At 46.4% G+C, this 22,529-nt stretch overlaps 1 protein-coding gene across 5 annotated transcripts in view; it reads right to left on the reverse strand.

Moving 5' to 3' along the window:
- The window catches only part of NCOA6 (nuclear receptor coactivator 6), a 48,218-nt gene that overhangs the window by 8,035 nt on the left and 17,654 nt on the right, over positions 1-22,529 (reverse strand). For 4 of the 5 annotated variants that reach the window (XM_054081332.1, XM_054081335.1, XM_054081334.1 and 1 more), the window contains exons 6-11: positions 21,250-21,378; positions 18,545-19,354; positions 15,655-15,801; positions 13,575-14,694; positions 5,706-5,827; positions 1,814-4,792 (exon numbers count right to left, since the gene is read on the reverse strand). In XM_054081332.1, coding sequence (XP_053937307.1) covers positions 1,814-4,792; positions 5,706-5,827; positions 13,575-14,694; positions 15,655-15,801; positions 18,545-19,354; positions 21,250-21,378 — 5,307 coding nt within the window. The remainder of the gene's footprint in view (positions 1-1,813; positions 4,793-5,705; positions 5,828-13,574; positions 14,695-15,654; positions 15,802-18,544; positions 19,355-21,249; positions 21,379-22,529) is intronic. The other variant, XM_054081336.1, reaches the window with a different exon arrangement.

Raw genomic sequence — 22,529 nt, forward strand, 5'->3', positions numbered from 1 at the left:
AGAAGCAATTTTTAACCTACCTTCCCCACCACACACAGTGTCAGTGCAAAAAACAACTTTGGCAAAACTAGCCCAAACACAGAGTAAGTGAGGAAATTAAGTATCATGAACTAGATTTTTAAAGGCATCGGCTCTCCATCAGATCAGGAAATCAAGGAAAGCTTTAGAAGTTAAAGCATTTAGTGTCCCAGTTTAATGCTCAACAGATGTTCTGGGAGAAAAAAGAGCATCTTTGTTAATGAATCAATGCCCTCACTCTTCCAACTCAATTACAAGACTGCAGATATACTCTAGAGGCTCCTTTTGGCAATAAGATGATGTGACTCTGCATTTACTAGGCAGCCAAGTTAAAAAATAAGATGGAAACCCAATTCTTGCCGGGCTAATGCCTTATAGTCTTCTCTGACATGTGATAGTAAACACGAAGACAAAAAAATCAAACATTTCTGTTTAAATAAATAACATTCACTTCCATTTTTCTCCTAACAAACTCAAATTCCTTCTGTGAAGCTTGAATTAAGCGCTTCCTAGTGGCAGGCAGCTACGAGATACAGCTAACAGCCAGAGGGAATGTCACAGTCAGGCTGAAGGTCTCAGTTCCATTGACTTCTTGTGGATTCTCTTTTCTGCCTAAATCCATAGTGTAAAGCACAGCAGCCAGACAGACTGCTCACTTCGAGAGGGGGAGTTTAGTTCCACACCATTTTCAGTAGATTAAAAATGGCATGAAGAAATAACAGCAATGTCACAAATCAGTGACAATGTCTGCCTGTCAGATGCTTAAATTAAAATAGCAGAGGAAGAAAGAGTTCAGAGGGGAAGCTATTTTATGTTTTTGAATTGGGTGTGACTCACTTATAATCACTTTTTCAGCTATTTCTCTGAAATTAGGATTTAAATTTAAGGGGTTTCGGTGTTTTTCCTCCTGGATGTTAATAAGCTGTTTCCCCACAGGATAATGCTTACTCAAAGAGGGAACTACTATTGTTAGGATTAAGTAAAAATATCATAATTAAGACAATACATTGAAATAAGTTACAAAAAGTCTCTGGCAAGACTGAGGCAGAACACCAGTACATCTAGAGTATGAAAGCACCTTTAAAGATTACAATCATAGAATCATGGAAAGGTTTGGGTTGGAAGGGACCTCAAAGCCCATCCAATTCCAACTCTCTGCCATGGGCAGGGACACCTCCCACTGGATCCAGTCGCTCGAAGGCCCATCCAACCTGGCCTGGAACACCTCCAAGGATGGGGCAGTCACCACTGCTCTGGGCAATCTGAGCCAGGGCTTCCCCACCCTCACAGCAAAACACTTCCTAAGATCTCATCTCTCTCTCCCCTCTTTCAGCTTCAAACTGTTCCCCCTAATCCTGTCCCTGCACTTCCTGATCCAGAGCCCCTCCCCAGCTTTCCTGGAGCCCCTTTCAGTCCTGGAAGCTGCTTTAAGGTCTCCCCAGAGCCTTCTCTTCTCCAGGCTGAACAGCCCCAACTCTCTCAGCCTGTCTTTTGTCTCAGCCTTACTCCTGTCACTACTGATACATATACTTTTTCTCCACACTTCTAACAGTTACATGGTCACTTCTGTATTATCACATTGTATCTTCATGACAAATACCCCACTTATGCAATAAATGGAAACTGAAGTAAAACATCTGAAACCTGAATCTTAGTGAAATACAAGCCTGTGTACCGCTCAGAAACAAAGCAATTGTCAGCCTTGCCTACAGTGTCTGTTTACAGACAAAAGCACCCAGGGAGATCACAAAGGCGATCTCCTTGCTCCACCTCTGTGGGGCAGCCCTGGACTCACCTGTACGCTGTGGCAGCTCCTGCTGAGCTCCTGCTTTTTCCTCCACCGCACCGGCCCCGCTTTGCTCAGCTGGCAAAGCACCGTGGGTACTGCCATTAGTGCTCGGCACTGCCGGCACAGGGTCTGCGGCTGCGGGAGGGGCGACAGCCGACAGTGCGCCTGCAGGAGGAGTGCTTGTCGAGATGCCCGGAGACGTGGAGGCAGGAGCAGCAGCCACAGTGCTGACATTCAAACTGCCAGGCCCAGAAGTGCTCTGTTTTATAAGACTGGGTGCTGGGGGTGGCACAGTTTTATTATCGAGCTCTGCTGGTGATTGCTCTGTTCCCGAACTATTTGGAGCTGACGTTTCTAGTCCCTGGCTTTCTGCTTCTCCATCCAGAGCACACTGCTCTTCCCCTTTCTCAAGGGACCCAGTGACCTTCTTGCATGCTTTAGTCAGCAAGAGTTGGCCGATCTTGTCCACTTTTCCCTTCCCCTTACTCGACGAAACAGGACTGCGTCTGTTCCCAGACCCCGGGCTACTTGTAAGAAGAGGTGAAACAACAGGACCCGACTGTGTTGCTGTGATGGAGCACTGGTCACTCATACCACCGCTTTGAGAAGTCTCCTCTGGGCTGAACTCTTTGACCTGCTGGGCAGGAAGATGCGAAGAAGCATTGGAAGAAGTTGTAGCAGGAGAAGGCTGCTGAACAGGAGGTGTCAAGGGATTAAGAACCAGCGGCCTGCTGGTGGGGATACTGGAAACAGGGCTGCCGGATGAGGTGCTGGGAGGAGTGGGCCCAGAAGAGAACTTTATATTCTGTGGTAAATGCAAAGGACCAACAACAGCAACTGACTGAGGCATCAGACTGGAGTTAGAAGTCATCGGGGCTGCAGGAATCGTACTTGACTGAGAGCCCTTCATAACCTGAATTATTGAGGATGAGTTTATAAAAACGGGTGTGATGAACTGTGGGCGGGTGTTAGACTGAGGTGCTGACTGTCCCTCAGAACCCACCACCTTGTTCCCCACATTGGGCATGGTGACAACAGTCGACACTAACGCAGGCTGCAAGTGAGATGGCAGCGATGCTGATGTACTAGCAGAAGATGTAATAGGGTTGGAAGTTACAAAAACTGTTATCTGGTTGGGTGGTAAGGAACCTGAAATGGAAGAGGAGCTAACAGGCCTCTGCATTGCTGCAGGACCACTCTGTGCAATGCTTGAGTTTGTTTCTACGAGTTCCTGGTGCCCTGGATTTGAACACAGCTCATTAATTTGAGGCAAGCTAAGTGAATTAGATGGTTCTTTGCTCGAGGCTGACTCTTGCAGTGGAGGAATGACAGCCACCTTCTTCAGCTCCTCACCAGCGCTGACTATTGGTGCCATTTCAAGCCCAGTTAGCCCAGGGGGCTTAATTGTGACGTTAGGAGCTCCAGAATTATCAAGGAGTTGACTTAAAGAAGTTGGTGCCTCCCTCATAGCTGGAGATACCATGGGTTTACTTTCCTCAAAGACTGGAAGCTTACCGGTGTCCAAGGCCTGCCCGTCTTTTTTTGACTGGTCTTCTGGAACCAATATTTTCATTTCTGGACTAGAGATCCCTTTTAGTTCAATATTGGGCTGGTCTTTATTACATTGAACACCTTGTGCACTTTGAATCTCACTATCTTGTTGCACATTAAGGCTCTCTTTATGGTCTTCAGGAATACCAGTCACAGCAGGTACAGAAACTGCAGGATTCTGATTACTTAGCATGTTGTTATTTTGGAAACTTGTAGTCACAGGTGTTGGCAAAGAAGAGGGACCAGCCATCATATTTCTTTGTAAGTCCATGTTCTGCAAGAGAGGGGGATTCTGCTGAGTTGTCAACGATAGTTTAGCTGCTTTTGAATTCTGCCTGCCAGGGCTTGGTGTAGTTTTCCGACTGGACCCAGGACTGGACCTTCGACTGCTGCTTGGACTTGCTCTCTTTGTTCCTCCAGTGTTGGTTTGTTTTCCTGAATTAATGACCATGCCTTCCAATTTGTGTGACTGTGGAGCAGAAAAACTGGACTGATTGTTAATTGTGAGATTGGATGGGGCTTGTCCGATGGCCTTCAAAGTCGTGGGATTAAGACCCTGCTGATCAAATCCTCTGTTAAGATTAGGCCTGGGAGGTAAAGGAATATTGATCTGGGGAGGGAACAGACCAGCTATAGAAGCATTGAGTCTCTCTGGAGACAAGCTAATTTCTGACGGTTCTGTGCTAGGCGGACGGTTATTTGGAGTCTGCGGATAGTACGGCCTTGGGCTCGCTCTGTTCGGGGTTTTAGGCCTTGAAGTTTGGGATGGGGTGGCAACATTTGGAAAATGGTGAGTAAGAGTGCTAGGCAGAGCATTAGACTGCTGCTGGGGACTGGCCCCTTGGGCAGCGGAAAGTGGGGATGGTCCAGATTTGGGTCCCGTCATCATTAATTGGTTCTGTGAAACTACTAAATGAGACGTCAAATTATTCTGAGCTCCTGATGCTGGGGGGCCTTCAGCTCCACCTCCTTCTGGAAGGGAGGATACTGATGGGACCTCTCTGAGGGGTGAGCTGGAAGGATTCTGTACGTTATCTTGGTAAACCATTTTTCTTGTGTTATTCCCCAGAGGAGGATTGCCCTGCAAGGATATTCTTTGTTTGTCAGGAGACGGAGGCACTGATCCAGGACCCTGGAGGTTCACCATCACTGGCATGTTACCACTCTGCTGCACCGGCACGCGCTGAGCATCTGGATTCAGAGGCCCTCTAGGTAGGTGAACTCCCTGTGGAATGGGAAGCCTGACTGATTTGGGATCCTGCTGCATCATGAGCATCATCATCATCTGCTGCTGCTGCGGTGTCTGTGCTGGTGCCTGGGCTTGCTGTGGCGGTGGCTGTGGTGGCGGCTGCTGCTGCGGTTGCTGCGCGTGTGGCATGAGTTGAGGTGGCACCTGCTGAAGTGGTCTCTGTTCCACTGGCTGAGATGGATAACCTGAGATGACAAAATGATACATTCATTAAAACCAAACACAGATGAGAGAAAGCAGAACTTCCATAACAAGCAGGACAAAGAGAAAGTACCGCAGGGAGCCCGTTTATCCTATGTGAGAACCACAATAATGAAACAGGCTTTACAAATAAGGAGAAAGATTTTATTCCTTCTTCTAGATATTTTTACTTAACGCACGAATGACTTGCATCATATTGAATTAAAGAGATCTCAGTGTATTGTAGCAACTATTAGCTGTTACTCCAGGCTCACGCCACCTGAAAAGTCTCTGCAACTGTCCATGGCTTTCCTTTCACTTACAAATGCAGAGTTGGACTTCCACTAATTAATACTCCTCAAAGAAAATTAAGTGTTCAACAGCTCTGTGGTGCACAGACTAGCTCACCTACTACAGATCTGATGTTTTCTAGTGTACAAAGCACAATCTGCCATGTGATACTTTGGCAAAAACAGTGCTAAGAACCACCTGTGGGGTTTATAATATAAACTCCTTCACAGAGTTTGGATTTAATCCTCCCTACATGCAAAGGATAATGCCAACAGCAAACTCTGTTTCTTAATTCTAGAAAATCTGCTGTCAGTTAAAGTTGAATTTTTAAGGGATGAGTCTGTGCTATAGACAGAAACACAGAACTTTCTATCAGTTATGCTACTGCTGAGTAACTCTGCAGTTTTACAGACAATATCAGCAGGGTGGTACCTGAGAACGTGGCCACCTCTTCATTTTGAGCTAATTCAGAGGAGACAAACAATGGTACCGATTAGTTACTAGGAGGAAAAAAAGCTCTGGACTTGAATATAGGATAACACAAATAAAAGAGCACCATCACAAAGATCAGATAAAAGATCTCCTATAATTAATACATTCAGATAATCCACAGAAAAATTCCGTTACCTGGTGGCCTGCTTGCAAAGTCTGGAAGTTTAGGGCCTGAATTATCTAAAGTCATTCCTTGTTCTCCAGACATCGACGACTGATCACTCTCCTCCAGGCCAGCTGGCCGTGGTTCCGAAGAACTGGAATTAAAATAACTGCATTAAGATTCCATCTTCACATCAGTGTTTGATTTCTGCTTCCATAACTATGTACTCAAGCAATTAATTCCTAGCACCAGCATCTCTGGTATAAGAGGACAAACTGGAACAAAGCCCAGGTCTGCTGGCAGCCTTAAATAATACTGAAAAGCAGACAAGTTGCTTGGTGATCAATTAATCCTAAACATTTCTGTCCTTCATTTCTACTTTGAATCTGAGTTTTATAAGGAAGAGAATGTCAATGGATATTCTGAACGATAAGATATCCACCCAAGAGTATTGAAGGAGCTGGCAGATGTCCTTTCCAAACCCCTTTCCATCATCTTCTAGCAGTCCTGGCTGACTAGGGAAGTTCCACTAGACTGGAGGCTGGCTAATGTTGTGCCCATCTACAAGAAGGGTTGCAGGGAGGATCCAGGGAACTCCAGGCCTGTCAGTCTGACCTCAGTGCCAGAGAAAGTCATGGAACAGGTAATCTTGAGTGCTATCATGAAGCACATACAAGAGAATCGGGTGATCAGGCCCAGTCAACATGGCTCTACAAAAGGCAGATCTCGCCAAACTAACCTGATCGCCTTCTATGACAAAATGACTGGACTACTGGATGGGGAAAAGGCTGTGGATGTAGTCTTCTTGGACTTTGACACAGTTTCTCACAGTATGGTGCTTCAGAAACTGTCTGCCTCTGGACTGGACAGGCACACACTCTCCTGGGTTGAAAATTGGTTGGATGGCTGGGCCCAGAGAGTGGTGGTCAATGGAGTTAACTCCAGCTGGAGGCCAGTTACAAGTGGGGTTCCCCAGGGCTTGGTACCGGGTCCAGCCCTGTTCAATGTCTTTATCAACGACGTGGATGAAGGCACTGAGTGCATCCTCAGCAAGTTTGCAGATGACACTAAGCTGGGTGGAAGTGTGGATCTGCTGGAGGGTCGGGAGGCTCTGCAAAGGGATCTGAACAGGCTGGACCGCTGGGCTGAGGCCAATGGCATAAGGTTTAACAAGGCCAAATGCCAGGTCCTGCACTTGGGGCACAACAACCCTATGCAGTGCTACAGACTCGGGGAAGAGTGGCTGGAGAGCTGTACAGAGGAGAAGGACCTGGGGGTAATGGTTGACAGCTGACTGAACATAAGCCAGCAGTGTGCCCAGGTGGCCAAGAAGGCCAACGGCATCTTGGCTTGTATCAGAAATGGGGTCACCAGCAGGTCCAGGGAGGTTATTCTCCCTCTGTACTCAGCACTGGTGAGACCGCACCTTGAGTACTGTGCTCAGTTCTGGGCCCCTCACCACAAGAAGGATGTTGAGGCTCTGGAGCGTGTTCAGAGAAGAGCAACAAAGCTGGTGAGGAGTCTGGAGAACAAGTCTTACGAAGAGCAGCTGAGACAGCTGCGGTTGTTTAGCCTGGAGGAGGCAGAGGGGAGACCTTATTGCTCTCTACAACTACCTGAAAGGAGGTTGTGGAGAGGAGGGAGCTGGGCTCTTCTCCCAAGTGACAGGGGACAGGACAAGGGGAATGGCCTGAAGTTCCGCCAGGGGAGGTTCAGGCTGGATATCAGAAAAAAATTCTTCACAGAAAGAGTAATTGGGCACTGGAACAGCTGCCCAGGGAGGTGGTCGAGTCACCTTCCCTGGAGGTGTTTAAGGAACGGGTTGATGAAGTGCTTAGGGACATGGTTTAACAGTGTTAGGAATCGTTGGACTCAATGATCCAGTGGGTCCTTTCCAACCTGGTGATTCTATGACTCTATGATAAATCTACTTAACCTAAACAGGCAGGGACACCTCCCACTGGATCCGGTTGCTCAAAAGCCCCATCCAACCTGGCCTGGAACAGCTCCAGGGATGGGACAGCCACCACTTCTCTGTGCCAACCCTCAGATCATCCCCGTGGCCTCCTCTGGACCTGCTCCAACAGATCCATGTCCTTCCTGTGTTGTGCACTCCAGGTGAGGTGTCACTAGAGAGGAGCAGAGGGGCAGAATCTCCTCCCTGGCTCTGCTGGTCTCGCTGCTTTGGATGCAGACCAGGACATGGTTGGCTTTCTGGGCTGCAAGCACAAGTTGCCAGTTTACATTGTCACCCACTAGCATCTTAAGTCTTTCTCCAGGCATACATGATCCTCCAGGAGATTCTCTGGGACAATTTAAAGTTGTTCAGATTCCACATCCAGTAAATCCATTGAATGCAGACAGCTTTTGAAGACTTAGAAATACTCGAGTTTCTATCGCTATCAACACATATGGTCAGAGATGCGAGATAAAGAGGGATGAAGAGAAGACGAACTTAACTGCTTATTAGCTTCATGAATACATGAAGGTTGCAGGGAGATCTACATTATTAAAAGCTCCGAGCTGAAATTAAAGACATCAAAAAAGGCCCACTGCCAACAAAGAGAGGCAGAATCACACAGAAATGCCAAGGACAAAAGAATTTATCAGCAAAATGAGGATCTGAAGTGTATAAAGGTAGAGAGATCGATCCCATTTAACCTTTCTTGAAAGTCACAGTTTCAGGTATCTGTATAGCTGACATGGTGGGACCCAAGCTGTCTGGGTGTCCTAGGAACCATCCAACCACATCCCAAAAGCAGTGCATGACCTTGGAAGTCCCCAAACTTCTGCGGGTCAAAACTGGGGAGAACATAAACGAAGAGAGAAGAAACGGGGCAAACACAGAACCGTTCCAACCACTGCTGAGCGGACAGCTATTACAAGGAAAGTATTTGGAGTTAAACCTCTGTCTAATCCAGCAGAGCAACATTTTTTGTGATGCAGTTGTAGGCTTACAGGCCAAAAAATTTGATGAAAATTAGCAAAATGCATCCTCATGCCCCAGCACCACTGTATTAGCAGCCAGAAATGAATACAAACTCTGGCAGCAAACTCACTCAGAGGAGCAGCAGCCTTTGATGCAGGCATCAGCAAGTGAGCTGGAATAAATGCCTACAATTGGAAACACAACCTCGAATTTGTAATTTTGCATTTGTGATTTTTTTGTAATGGTGGAAGATTAAAAATGCTACAGTTAATAAGAAAAAATGGCAATGCAGAGCATCACTGCACTAAGAGGTTTAACCTAGAAAACAAGCATGGCACAAAATGGATTCTTAGAAACCACCTCCTTGCCAGGTGGGTTGATGAGGAAAACTGCACAAAACCTGCAAAACAGACATAAGAAGAACAGTTACTGTAGGAAAGATTGCATGGTAATTGCTGAATGATTTAAATCTAACTTTGAATGAAGCTGAAATTCACTGGGCATATTTAGCAACCACCACTCGTCAAAAAAAAGACAAATTCTGAATGTGAATAACAAGTCAGATGAGAAGTTTGTGCAAGAGGGACAAATGTTACGTATTTGTTCTTCTTTCCTGTTCTTTTGGATGCATTAAAAAAAACCACCAACTGCACATTAGGTACAGTATAGATTGTCACAAGTGAACATTTTGCTCTACTAGCAGAATTCTCAAGCACAACTTTCAGGTACAAAATCCCTTGGCAGGGTGTGGAGAGACCTGCCGAAGACAAAAGGAAATGAAACCCCCAAAAATCCCAATCCCAAAAAGGGCTGTAGGTGCTGAAGTCACGTGTGGAAAAATAAAATCACAGTGCAGATGCAAGCGGCGTCAGCCCTGTTGACAGGGAACAAGGCTCTGCAACAACCTTTATAGAATCATGGAATCATTAAGGTTGGAAGAGACCTCTAAGATCATCCTTTGTTAAGGATGTTTCCTTTGTTAAGTACACTGAAATCTGACTAAAGCCTTATTTAAGAGCAAGGGATTCTTTTGAGCTGTTATAGCTCAATGGGAAACCTGTCATTTAGGCTTCTTTTACCGTGAACACTTCTAACACGCCAATAGTCCTGTGGGGCTGGGTACGCTCAGAGGAGAGGTTTCTATCTCCATTTATTGGTGTCCTTAAGCCACAGTGAAGCTGAGTGATCATCAGGGAGACCAATGAAAACTAAACCCTAACAAGGCTTTTCTTTAATGATTCATGAATTTTCTTTTCAGAAGAGAGTGCCAACTCGCCCGCTCCTTCTAAATCCTTTGGCATGTCCACGGGAAGGCAGCTCCCTACAGCAGATGTTATGAGTTTTATTGGAACCTGTCTAGAATTGAAGCACTAAGTCCACAGAGCACCAGATCTTTCCTGCCTAGTTTTACAAGGTCTTTGATTTGGAGGAAAAATCCCTTTCTATAAAAGATGCAGATGACAAATAGTGACACAAGGTTTGTACTTCTTACTTTGCTGGAGATGATCAGCACAACCAGTATCACACAAATTGCTGTTGGGGAGCAGCTGTGCAGTGTCAGTGGTTTTGATACAAAGAAAAATAAGATGCTGATATAGTCTGAAAGACCTCAGGATGGCTTTGAGCATCAGGTGAACATCAAACAGGAAAATCCCTCATTACCTGAAACTGCAGGATCTAAGGTATCAAAAGCAGGAAGATGCACATTCCATCCTACTGCTACTATTCTCTACAACCAGACCACACGACACTGCCTTGTACAACGCACTGTCACAGCCCACTCTTAGAATCATGGAATCATTAAGGTTGGAAAAGACCTCCAAGCTCATCCAGTCCAGCCATCAGCTCAACCCCACCGTGCCTGCTAAACCACATCCCGAAATGCCATGGGCACAGTTTTTGAACCCCTCCAGGGATGGAGATGTCACCACTGCCCTGGGCAGCTGGTTCCAGTGCTTCACTGCTCTTTCCATGAATATTTCATAGAATCCTAGAATGGTTTGGGTTGGAAAGGACCTTAGCAGCCCATCCAGTTCCTCACCCCTGCCATGGGCAGGGACATCTCCTACTGGATCTGGTTACTCCAAGCCCCATCCAGCCTGGCCTGGAACACCTCCAGGGATGGGGCAGCCACCACCATTCCAGACGACTTGGGCCAGCGCCTCCCTACCCTCACAGGAAAATTTTTTTCCCAGTAACTCATTTCAGTCCAGAACTAAAACGTTCATGAGGAAATTAATACCATCTTCACGAAGGAATGTCAACGTTGTGCAGAAAATGCAGGGCGGGTCCACGCTCTGACCAAAAATAAAATGACAGAAAATAAAATGTCAACAGTGGCTTCGTACTTGAACACCCTCCGCTGGACACCTCTGGAGAAGGCAGGATAACCTTCAGGTTAAAGGCTCAGAATGATTATTCAAAGGGGTGGGTCACTGCTACCTTTCTGGGTGTTTAAGAATTTACCTCTGAAACTTGGATATTCCCCCAGTATTGTTTTCTGTGCAGAGTTTTTCATGTTTTTTTAAAGCAAGCTGGAAACCATGCCCAGCAGTTCCACCAGGGTTCATGGCACTGCCCCTGCAGCATCTGAATACTCCGATCCAGCTCATTGGCCTGTGCCATCTCAGCTGGGTAAGGGCACAGCAGCTCGACCCGACCCCTGCACCAGTGTGAGCAGTCCAAAGCAAAGGCTCACAGGATGGCTGACAAGAACGAACACACCAGCCAAAAGGAATGGAGAGATTCAGCAACCTCACTGAACGGGCACATTTATTACCTCTCAGTGTCACCCATCCACCTCTTCCCTCCCAAGAGTTGTGGGGTGTACTTCCTTCCTAATCTTTCCCAAAACAAGAAGACCTGCACTGCTTGCACTTGCTATCCTCACACCCAGCAAGTACCAGATTCCTCCTGCTAGATTCTAAATGCAGCTTCAGCTGAGAGAGAAGACCAGCACAATTCCAGGCAGAAACATCTCAAGATATGCATACAATTAAGGAAACAACCCAAAATCTCTATTGCAAATTCAACAGAGGCTTCTGGTTCTTCTGAAAGCATTTCCTAACCTTTGATCATGGCTGCCAGACCGCAGTCTCCTCTTCCAGGGGCTGTGGTACCATGTGCTGCACTCCACACTTCCTTGCCACATTCTACACTCTCCTTCAGTTAAGGAGGATCCAGTTCGAGATCATTTAGGCAAGCCGGACACTCACAAATCCATGGGCCTCAATGGGATTTACCCATAACTGCTGAGGGAGCAGGCAGATGTTATCGCTATGCCACTCTCTATCACCTTTTAAAGGTCATGGAGAACAGGAGAGGTGCCTGAGGACTGCAGAAAGAACCAATGTCACGCCAGTCTTCAGAAGGGGAAGGAGGACCGAGGAAACTACAGGGCAGTCAGCCTCACCTCCATCCCTGGAAAGGTGACAGAGCAGCTCATCCTAGAGGTCACCTCCAAGCACATGGAGGAAAAAGAGGTTATTGAGAGTGGTTAGCATGGATTCACCAAGGGGGAATCATGCTTGACTAATCTGATAGCCTCCTGTGATGGCCTAACTGGCTGGGTAGGTAATGGGAGAGCAGTGGATCTTGTCTACCTCGACTTCAGCAAGGCTTCTGACACACCATCCTCATAGGAAAGCTTAGGAAGTGTGGGGTGGATGAGTGGACAGTGAGGTGGATTGAGAACTGGCTGGATGGTAGAGCTCAGAGATTTGGGATCAGTGATGCAGAGTCAAGTGGGAAGCCTGTGGCCAATGGTGTTCTCCAGGGGTCAGTACTGGGCTCAGACTTAAACATCCTCATCAACAACCTGCATGAGGGGACAGAGTGGACCCTCAGTATGTTTGCTGATGACACAAAACCAAGAGGAGTGGTCGCACCACTGGAAGGCTGTGCTGCCATCCAGTGAGACTGGACAGGCTGGAGAGCTGGGTGGGAAGGGACTTCATGAAGTTCAACCAAGGCAAGTGCAGAGTCCTACACCTGGGAAGGAACAGTCCCTTGCACCAGTACAGGTGAGGGGCTGACCAGCTGGGAAGCAGCTCTGCTGAGAAGGACCTGGGAGTCCTGGTGGACAATAAGTTGATGATGACCCAGCAACGTGCTCTCATGGCCAAGAACACCAAGGTTATCCTGGGACGGATGGAGAAGACTGTTGCCAGCAGGGAAAGGAAGGTTCTCCTTCCCCTCTGCTCTGCTCTAGGGAGGCCTCATCTGGGGTACTGTGTCCAGTTCTGGGCTCCCAGCTCAGGAAAGATAAGGAACTACTAGATAGAGTCCAGTGGAGGCCATGGAGATGACAAGGGGACTGGAGGAAAGGCAGAGAGACTTGTGTCTGTTTAACCTGGAGAAGAGAAGACTGAGAGGGAATCCCATCAATGCTGACAAATATCTAAAAGGTTGGGGGGTGGGAGAATGGGGCCAGGCTCTTCTCAGCAGTGCCCAGAGACAGGACAAAGGGTAATGGGTACAAAAGGGAGCAAAAATATTCCACCAGAAGATGAAGAAAAACTTCTTTCCTGTGAGGGTGACGGAGTACTGGAACTGGCTGCCCAGGTGGGTGTGGAGTATCCTTCCCCAGAGATACAAACCTGCGTGGATGTGCTCCTGTACAACACCCTGGAGGTAACCCTGCCTTAGCAGTGGGTGGAACCGTCAGAGCTCCAGAGGGCCCTTCCAATCCCACCATGCTGGGATTCTTTGACTTACCCAGTAAATGGAAGGAACAGTGCTTTTACAGTTTGGTTTTATACCCAAACTGGAATGTTTGCATGGGGTTTTCTTTAATCTTGAACAAACTCCCCAGCAGCAAAGTTGCCAGTGGGTGATCACTTAAACATTAGAGAAAGTGCTAGAATACATAATATAGGTCCTTTCTCATCCCATACTAGCTGAAAAAACAGTGACGGGTTGTCTGTGGAGCTTCCCCACACCTCTTATAAAAACAAGGGAATATTCAACCTACGTTGTTTGTTCTAGTTGTTGATTATTTTTCTTCTTCCTTGGAGGCTTCTTCTTCTTCGGCTTGTTGGCATTCTGGTTGTTTTGTTTGTTGTTCACACCAAAGTGTCCTGCTGATATGTCGCTTTGCAGAAGGTTAACCAAGAGCGGGCTTGTGAGGGTAACATCTTTATTGACAGGAAAGCCAGGATTCTGCCCACAGGAAATCTGATTGCCATTTGGCGTTCCACTAAACCCTGTATTGAAAGGCAGCCCATGGCCAGAGAAATGACTCCCTGAAGCATTGCTGTTTCCTTGCATTGCTTGCATATGAGAAGGTACCATGTTTGGCTGCTGCACGGGGACATCAGGTAACATTGGTGTCATGTTCACATCATTATTTGTTGTAGTAGCAGTATCCCCAAGTTGCTGAGCTAAGTGTGGACCAGGCCCAGCAGGTCTTAAAACTTGCCCTTGGATTCCCATAACCTGAGAAGGATTCCCATTCACTGGGCCTTGCTGTGCCATCATCTGCCCAGTGAATTGCACCATGTTTCCTTGCATGTTTGGGGTTGGTCCTCTCATCAGCTGAGCTGGCCCCGTCATAACATTGGATTGGTTTTGAGTAGTAAAAGGCTGTTTATTTCCTTGCATCTGCGTGGTCATCATCTGTTCCATGATCGAGTTCTGCTGCAACATGACCTGGCCCTGAGGCCCCATCATCTGATTGTGTGTAGACATCATCTGTTGTCCCTGCTGGGGAATCATCTGCTTGGGAGGGGTCATCCTCTGGGGAGAAGGACCGAGATTTTGGTTTTGTGGCGTCACCATCATTTGGCCTTGTGGCATGAGCTGAGTTCGAGACAGTATCATCTGGTTTTGAGGGTTCAGTGATCCCTGAGCCTGAATGTTTACCATCTGCCCTTGAGAGGATACGATTTGCTGGTGCATTCCCACGAGCTGAGACTGTGGTCCTTGCTGAGGCTGTCCCTGGATGTTGCCCATGTTGACTTGTGGCACCCCACCGGCACCGGCCTGCTGGTTGTTCATATTTCCATGAAGACCCATGAGATTGGTCTGCATCATACTGGGTGGGCCATGCGGTGGCTGCATCTGACTTTGAGGAGGTCCAGATCCTTGGCCACCTTAAAAAACAAATCAGCAGTAAGAAAATGGTTGGAATGGTACAAGAGTTTTCATATGTTTTGATGCTGAGTAAGTTCTCCAAGTGCATTTTCCTCCCTTTTCCAAGAAACTAGAGTATCTGACATATTTGCAGTACTCGGATGCAATATTTGATGCTACTGACATGCGCTGGTTGCCAAAAGGGATCATCACACTTCGCAAATAAACACTTAGATTGGTCCTTCCCATGCACCCCACTGCAAAAGGCACAACAGCAATGTCATTTCCGTTGTTACCTGTACGTAAGTTTGGAGATCTTCCATAGTATTACCTAACTCAACAGAATAATTCCTAATCAAAATGAGCTTCAAACCCTGAGGTTATTTTATAATGGGTTAAAATATAAGCATGCATGGGGTACTGATGAAACGACGCTATCAGGGCATCCATAATCCAGACAAACAATTAATCACAGAATTGTTAAATGGAGACATTTGTGAACTGAAGATATAGTTTTTACAGGATGGACTGTAAGGAGACTTCCTAAGCTTTCAAAGGAGCTTCCAAAGCTTTCAAAGGAATCATTAAATAATCTAGATTATTTTGTTGTTCTACTTGTAAGATAATAACACTTTTGGATTTTTTCTAGACAACAAGTTCCTGTTGTGTTTCATCTTTAATATCCTCGCTTCCAGATGTCAGTGCTACTTCCATTCAAATTTCTTAGCAGATCCTTCCAGATCCCAGTACCCGAGTCCTAATCAATAATGGTTGGGTTGTTTGAAAAGCACGAGTACAGCCTCCAGCCTCCTGCTTTCCTGACCCCCATTTAGCAGCACATGCAGACTGCTCCTGCAGCCCCAGCTAATGAACTCCCTAGTAATGATGAGTTTAATGTTTTGGTATCTGTGTTACACAAGCAAAAGCCTAAACTGCTACAAAAAAGAAAAGAATTGAGGAACACCACATTCCCAACAGACCTGCGTGCTGCATGTTCTGGTTTGTTTGCAGTTGCGGTGCTCCACTGTTCACCGGTGTTCCAGGAGCTGTGGAAGACACCTGACCTTGCATGAAGTTCTGGTTAGCCTGGCCTGCAGTGAACCCCGGTGGGAGGCGCTTGGGCATTCCTGAACACAAGAATTCTTTTATTAGTAGGTATGGAAAACAGGAATTAAAACAAAGAGAAACTGTACCTGGAGCATGACAGGCAGAACAGTTTTTAGTCTGCATTGTCACATCGCAGGGTTGGGCAGAAAGTGGGTTTTGCCAACATATGAAACCCACTGAAGATGTATATAGGTCTTAGTTGTGCAATAATTCTGCCTAATCAGCTACCAGAAAGCAAAAAGTCTGTTTGACTTCTTAGATATTAGAAATTAAAGTAACAGTTTGCTGCTTTCTTTACTGCATCCCAGCTCTACCTCCACATACACAAACCCAGCTTGCATTGCTGTTCCAGTGATGTGCTCCTCTCAACACCAACTCTCCCCATAACACACAGGCACACACTCCTTTGCCCTGCTGCTGGGCGGTACGCACACTCAGAATAACTTCTCCACCCAGAACGGCTGAGAAACCTCAGGAGCTGCTGTGTCCAGAGCCCAGAACAGCTGCTTGTTCAAGGACCCCTGCCATTCCCACTGAGAGCAAACAGTTTTGACAGGGCCCAACCCAGCACAGTGCTCACGCTTTGACATCTCAAAACATCCCCACTGCCCTGGCATGGAGCAGAACCTTCCCTCCACCCACCAACAGCAGCAGCAGCAGAAAGAGATTTAAAAGAACTCACTTGTTAACTCGCTGTCAAACAGACGATGCCACAGAGCTAAAAGCCAACCCTGTCCTTTGTTTTCCTGACCCATGACACACAGACAGAATTTGGCTTTGGCTCCTTCCACAGCTCCAGCTTTCTCATACATTTAATTGTATTGCTTGTGTTAACGAAAGTGGGTTTTAGGTTTGTAATTAATATTCAGAGATAACCAAGTTTAGAGGTCAAACCAATAGACCCATATGCAAATATGGAACATGGGTGAACCACCACGTCACTGTGCTCTGGTTTTAGTGCTGCTACACTTTTAGGAAAACTTTGCATGTAGGAATGCTTGAAGTGAGACAAAAAGTGTTAACATGGCTGATTCCAAATCAAATATAAATTCTGATCTGTTAAATGGCCTGGGTGAAATGGAAGGCATTGGAATGCAATCATCTACACCAAACCTTTACATGCAAGATGGTTAAAACAACTCGGTTAACATAATGCAAGATGGCTTAAGAAGTGAAAGATCCGCAATTACAAATTCATTAATGTACAAATTTCAGCAAGGAATGAGCATGCATGGCAGTCAGGCAAAAATCTCAGCAAGCGGAAGCAACACAGCTTTCTGAAACCACTGTAATCCTGTCCTTTTAAATAAGCCGAGGCGACAGCTCAGAGGATTACTGGCTTTAACAATGAGGTCTATTTTGATTGTTTCATCAGAGTGTCATTTTTTACTCAAAAAAGTGCAGGTTTTGTTTGTAGTAGGTCTACTTAGAAAGGAAGGAGAACTCAGAGGTGATACTGTCCAGAGGTGGTGGCTCTGCTTCCTAGCAAAAGGGATTCCTGAGGGGGACACACTGCTACTGCTGGTGAGGGAAACCTGTAGGGAAATGTGACTACAATAAACAATAACTGCTTCCAGGATGAGAGCCACCAAATCCAGGGCACCAGCAGATCCTAACAGCAACTTGGAAGAGGAGAACTTTGACACACATGCTTCATCTGAACCAAATTAATCTGAATTCACATGAGACCTATGGTACAAACAGTGATAACCAGCAGCTTGGCCAGCTGAGCAGACCAAGAAACAGGTGTTCCTTACAGCTTCTGGACAGACTTCAGACGTACACAGTGAGAACACAAGAAACCAGAGTATACAGAGGTGTGTGTAGGTGGACAAAGAACATGGCTCGTGTTTTGTAAGGATAGAAAGAAGATACTTCAAAGGCTTAAGCAAGAGCTTGTGTACAGGAACCTGAGAGCAGCCGGTATACAGAAAGATGAACAACTTGGTGAGCAGAGAGAAGTGCTACAAGATCTGGCACAGAACTACAAAAGGCTCAAGAGGAAAAAACACCAAGGACACAAAAGAGATCTCGGGACTGACAAACAAAATTCCTTTGCTGTTAGGGAATAACTCTAGGTAAGTAAAAGATGGGAGGAATGCAGAGGAGAAAACTAAAGACAATAGAGCCCAAGGGGAAGCTAAAACATCCCTTGGCCTCTTGATTTTGGAAGAGGGAGTACAACAACACAGCAGTAACAGCTCTGTCCTCTTCTGTATGGGAAGAAACTGATGACACAAAGATAGGGTCAAGAAGAGACAACCACAGCTTAGAAAGAAAGATGCAAAGTAATGCCTCTCTTCTATAGTAGAAAATGTAAACAGTGACAGAAGAAGCTGAAGAGAGAAAGAAAATGTTCATTTTTTCTTATTACACTCAATCTCCCCCAAAACCCCCCCACTCCAGAAAAGAACAACCACAAAACAAAACCTTCACAGCAACTCTGAATCCTGAACTTGCTGAAAGGCACTAAAGTGATTGTCACAAGGACAACTGGCAGCCACAAACAGCAACTGTGCACAGATTCCTTCTGCAGCGGCCCAGGGCCCACCCTTTGGGTACCACTGTCACACCGTGGGACAGAGACAGGCAGCAGAAATGAAGTGATGCTGACACTTATCCACCCATACACTCAGCCTGTGCCTTTATTCTTTATTCTATACATTCCTTTAAAGGATGTTTTCAAAACTCACAGCAACATCAGTTCTAGCCATTTTATGTTCTTTTCTTTTTAAAGCAAAAGTAGATCTTGGTACTTCTTACCTCCTAAACCAGGGTGTAAAACTTGACCTTGGTTTTGCTGCTGCATCACCATGAAGTTGGGGGGCACGTTCCCCTGTTGCACCATAGGATTACGGCTAGGAGAACTGACAGGCTGCTGAAATCCCTGGGGAAGCGTGCTACTCTGGGGAGGCCTTGGTCCCATCTGCTGCTGCGTCTGGTTAACTGTTGGAGATGATGCAGGAGATCCCTGCTGGAAGGAGGAGGGAGAGGAGGCAGGAGACTTGTTGGTCAGGTGGGGTTGCTGTAGTGGCGTAGGAACCCGTGAGGGCCCTCCCTGAAGGCTTTTCATTTGAGGAGCAGTAAACTGGCCAGGATTGCTCATTTGGGGAAAGTTTGAGTGAGCCTGGGAAGCTTGCTGGCTTCCAAAAGGATAAGGAGGTGGAGGATGAGTAGGAGTTTGTACTGTTGCTAGAGATGGTCTTGCTTGAAGTTGCTGCATTTGTCCAGGCAACGGGGCCTTTTTCCAACCCTGGTTTACTGCCAATGTACTCAGTGCTCCCTGAGTTGAAGGAGGCTGAAGTGCTCCAGAAGGAAGCTGGTTCCAGCCAGGGGGAACTGGAACCTGTGCTGGTGAAGTAAATGAAGGTCGAATACCCTGCTGTGGCTGTGGATGTGGCTGGGGAGGACGTGTCTGCAACTGCGTCTGCTGCTGTAGCTGCTGAAAGTTGGCTGAATTCATCTGCCTGTTTACGGGAACTGACTGCATTGAATGGAGCTGGGGAGCTAAAGATCCAGGTGGATGGTTTTGCTGCTGGATATTTAGCCCAGATAAGAGTGGGTCCATTGCATCTATTAAAACAGCAAAGAAAAGTAAAACAAAATAACCTACTGCAGACAAAAAAGGGTAAATTGCTCGCTTGCCTTTGCTTATTCTGCATAAAAGCTGACACTCCAGCGTTCCAGTTTCTCCAAAGGACAGAACAGGCACTGCTCTAACAGTTTACAAAACTTCTGGGAACCCTGAGAAGCCAGGTCTTAGCAATTCATAACTTCTACGATAAGGCATGACAGCGTCGCAGTGCTTGTTGCTGCCTTCCACACACTTAGAATTGTGGAATCACAAAGAATCTTGAGTTGGAAGGGACCCATAAGGATCATTGAGTTCAACTCCGTGCTCCTTACAGGACCACCTGACTAAGAAACCACGTGACTAAGAACATTGTCCAGATACTCTGTGAACTCTGACAGGCTCAGTGCCATGACTGCTTCCCTGGGAGCCTGTTCCAGCAACCAGCCACCCTCTCCATGAAAAACCTTTTCCTAACGTCCAACCTGACTTTCCCCTGGTGCAGCTCCATTCCACCTCCTGTGTCCCATCACTGGTCACAGGGAGAGGGGATCGGCACCTCCCCTTGAGGAAGCTCCAGGCTGCCATGCAGGCACCCCTCAGCCTTCTCTTCTACAAGCTGAACGAGCCAAGTGACCTCGTCTGCTCCTTGGAGGTCCTGCCTCCAAGGCCCTTCCCCATTGGGGTTGCCTGCCCCGGGCACGTTCTGGTGGTTTGATGCCCTCCTCCCACTGGGACACCCAGAGCTGCCATCAGTGCTGGCGCTGGGACCGCACCAGTGCAGGGTGGAACAATCCCCTGCTTCAAGTGGCTCGCAGCGCCATGCTTGATGCACCCCATGCATGGCTGGCCCTTTGGGCTGCCAGGGCGCCCTGATGGCTCCTGCTAAACTCACCATCACCTCAGACCCCTTCCCGAGGGTCTGCTCTCCAGCTCTCTCGTCCCCTAGTTTGTATGGATAACCCACCTGTTTGGGCTATTATCCCTACCAGTTGAAAAAAAGTGGCGTAACAAGGAATTAAGGTATTATCATAAACCAGTATTTCCAGAATAGTTAAACTTTTATGACAAGTGCTGTCAGTAAGAATAAACACTGCAGAGATGTATAGAAGTTGGCAAGCACTGCCACCAGTTTAAGGAGTGATAAGTAATAACCCCTCTCTTTTTCTGTAGTTTCCAAACAAACACTGGCAGAATTATGAAGAATAAACACTCACAGCCCCGAGATCCCCAATCCTTAAACTTCCAATCTGCCTACCCCTCCTGAAAGCACTTGTGCTCAGTCAGGTGCACTTCCTTCCTATTGGAGACACAGAATCCCAGAATCATACAATCATTCGAGTTGGAAAGGACCTCAAAGCCCACTTAGTACAACCCCCTGCCATGGGCAGGGACACCTCCCACTGGACCCGGTTGCTCAAAGCCCCATCCAACCTGGCCTGGAATATCTTCAAGGATGGGGCAGACACGACTCCTCTGGGCAACCTGGGCCAGGGCCTCCCCAACCACACAGGAATTTCGTCCCAAGATCTCATCTCTATCTCCCCTCTTTCAGTTTAAAATCTGCCTCATTCCATCCACCCTTCCCTTACCTTTATCCAAACATAAAGCTCAGTCACCACAGATCTACCACAGAAACACCACTGCCGCTGCTCAATGCACTTGAACAAAATCACAAGTAAGCTGGGGACTTACAGGGCACCCAAATTATTTGTAAAGTTTTACCAGGTTAATGAGGCCAGGGAGGGTTCTGCAGGAGGAGTACCTCCCAGGAAGAGCATGGGGAACACTCTAGGACAGTTCTGGAGCACTCCTACCAGTACAGCCTCAGCCTGTGCACAGCAGAATAGCCATTCAGGATCATGTTCAGCTCAGCACTGCGAGTAAATGTTCCCACCTGGCTGTGAGGAAGGCCGAGGTGTCCTTGGCTGCAGCTCAGCACCAGCACTACTTGCCACCATAGAAGAGGGCACGTTTCCACCCTGGGACATCATGACAGCTGCAGCATTGCTCATCCTTATTAAACCTTAATGATAAAAAAAAACAATGATCAAGGCCTGCAGGTTTTACAAAGAGAACAAGTTTAGATTTTTATTTTTTTCACAAGAAAAAAATATATTTGTTAATAAGACATTTCTTTAGACTTGAGAATTGTCTGTCTGAAACACCCAGCGGACAAGCCTCTCTCTCAAAGCTGAGATTCCCTGAAATAAAACAAGTTCAGGTCATGCTGAAACTTCTCTTTAGCACTAAATGTTTAGAAAGGCCACAGAAGGAAACACTATCAACTCACAAATTCTTTGAGCCTGGCTCGCCATTCAGATCACCAAGCGACCAGACTGCAGCAGTTATACCTGTACTGAGGCGTTTCCAAAATCTGGTACCAAACAGTAGCTGAGGGCATGTAAGAGAAAAAAATTACTATCTTTCACTTCCAGAGGCTGCTATTTTACGAAACAATTTTTCCTGTTGGCCTGTGGCTTATATCATTATTATTTATATTTATACTGTTTACAGCTATATTGTTGACCTGCAGGCAGGAAATGAAGCTCCTGATCATCACAGTGAAGATCAGAGCAGCTGCTTTCAAAGCAAACCTTTTTTTAAATGTTAAGCACAATGATTTAGCTACTGTTTAATCAGGTTTCTAGAGGTGAAATGTTCACTCCACTCCTTCTCATCGACAGCCACACACGCATGTTACATTAACTCAGACAAAAAAATGCTTCCAGTTTTTTTAATTGCTTTAAATCCTATTTACTAAAATACCAATTAGTTTATTTTGTCTTATGATTCAGCTATTAAACTAAATTACAAAGTAGCTTTAACTCGCCATAAAATCTGACTTTTGTAGTTAAACATTACTTATCATGCACATACAATCCGCTAAAACAGAGTTTAATAAAGCTACACCTCTGCACAGAAATGAGTTCTGTATGATCAGATCTCAAAGGTTTATCAGAAGAGAGACCAACAATGAGCGTCCTGTCTTTCTCATAATTATAATGGATTTAATCCAAAGTAGTTCGTTATTGTATACTAAATAAAGGCTTATGTGCATTTTCATGAGAGGTCAAACAGAACGCTGTGAAAACCTGTGCCCGTTTCAAAGTGAATTCACTATCACAGACTCACCTGCTTTTACAGACTTTATAGAAAAAACCCAAAACACCAAAA

This window comes from Cuculus canorus, chromosome 16 (genome assembly GCF_017976375.1).
Source record: "Cuculus canorus isolate bCucCan1 chromosome 16, bCucCan1.pri, whole genome shotgun sequence".
NCBI lineage: Eukaryota > Metazoa > Chordata > Aves > Cuculiformes > Cuculidae > Cuculus > Cuculus canorus.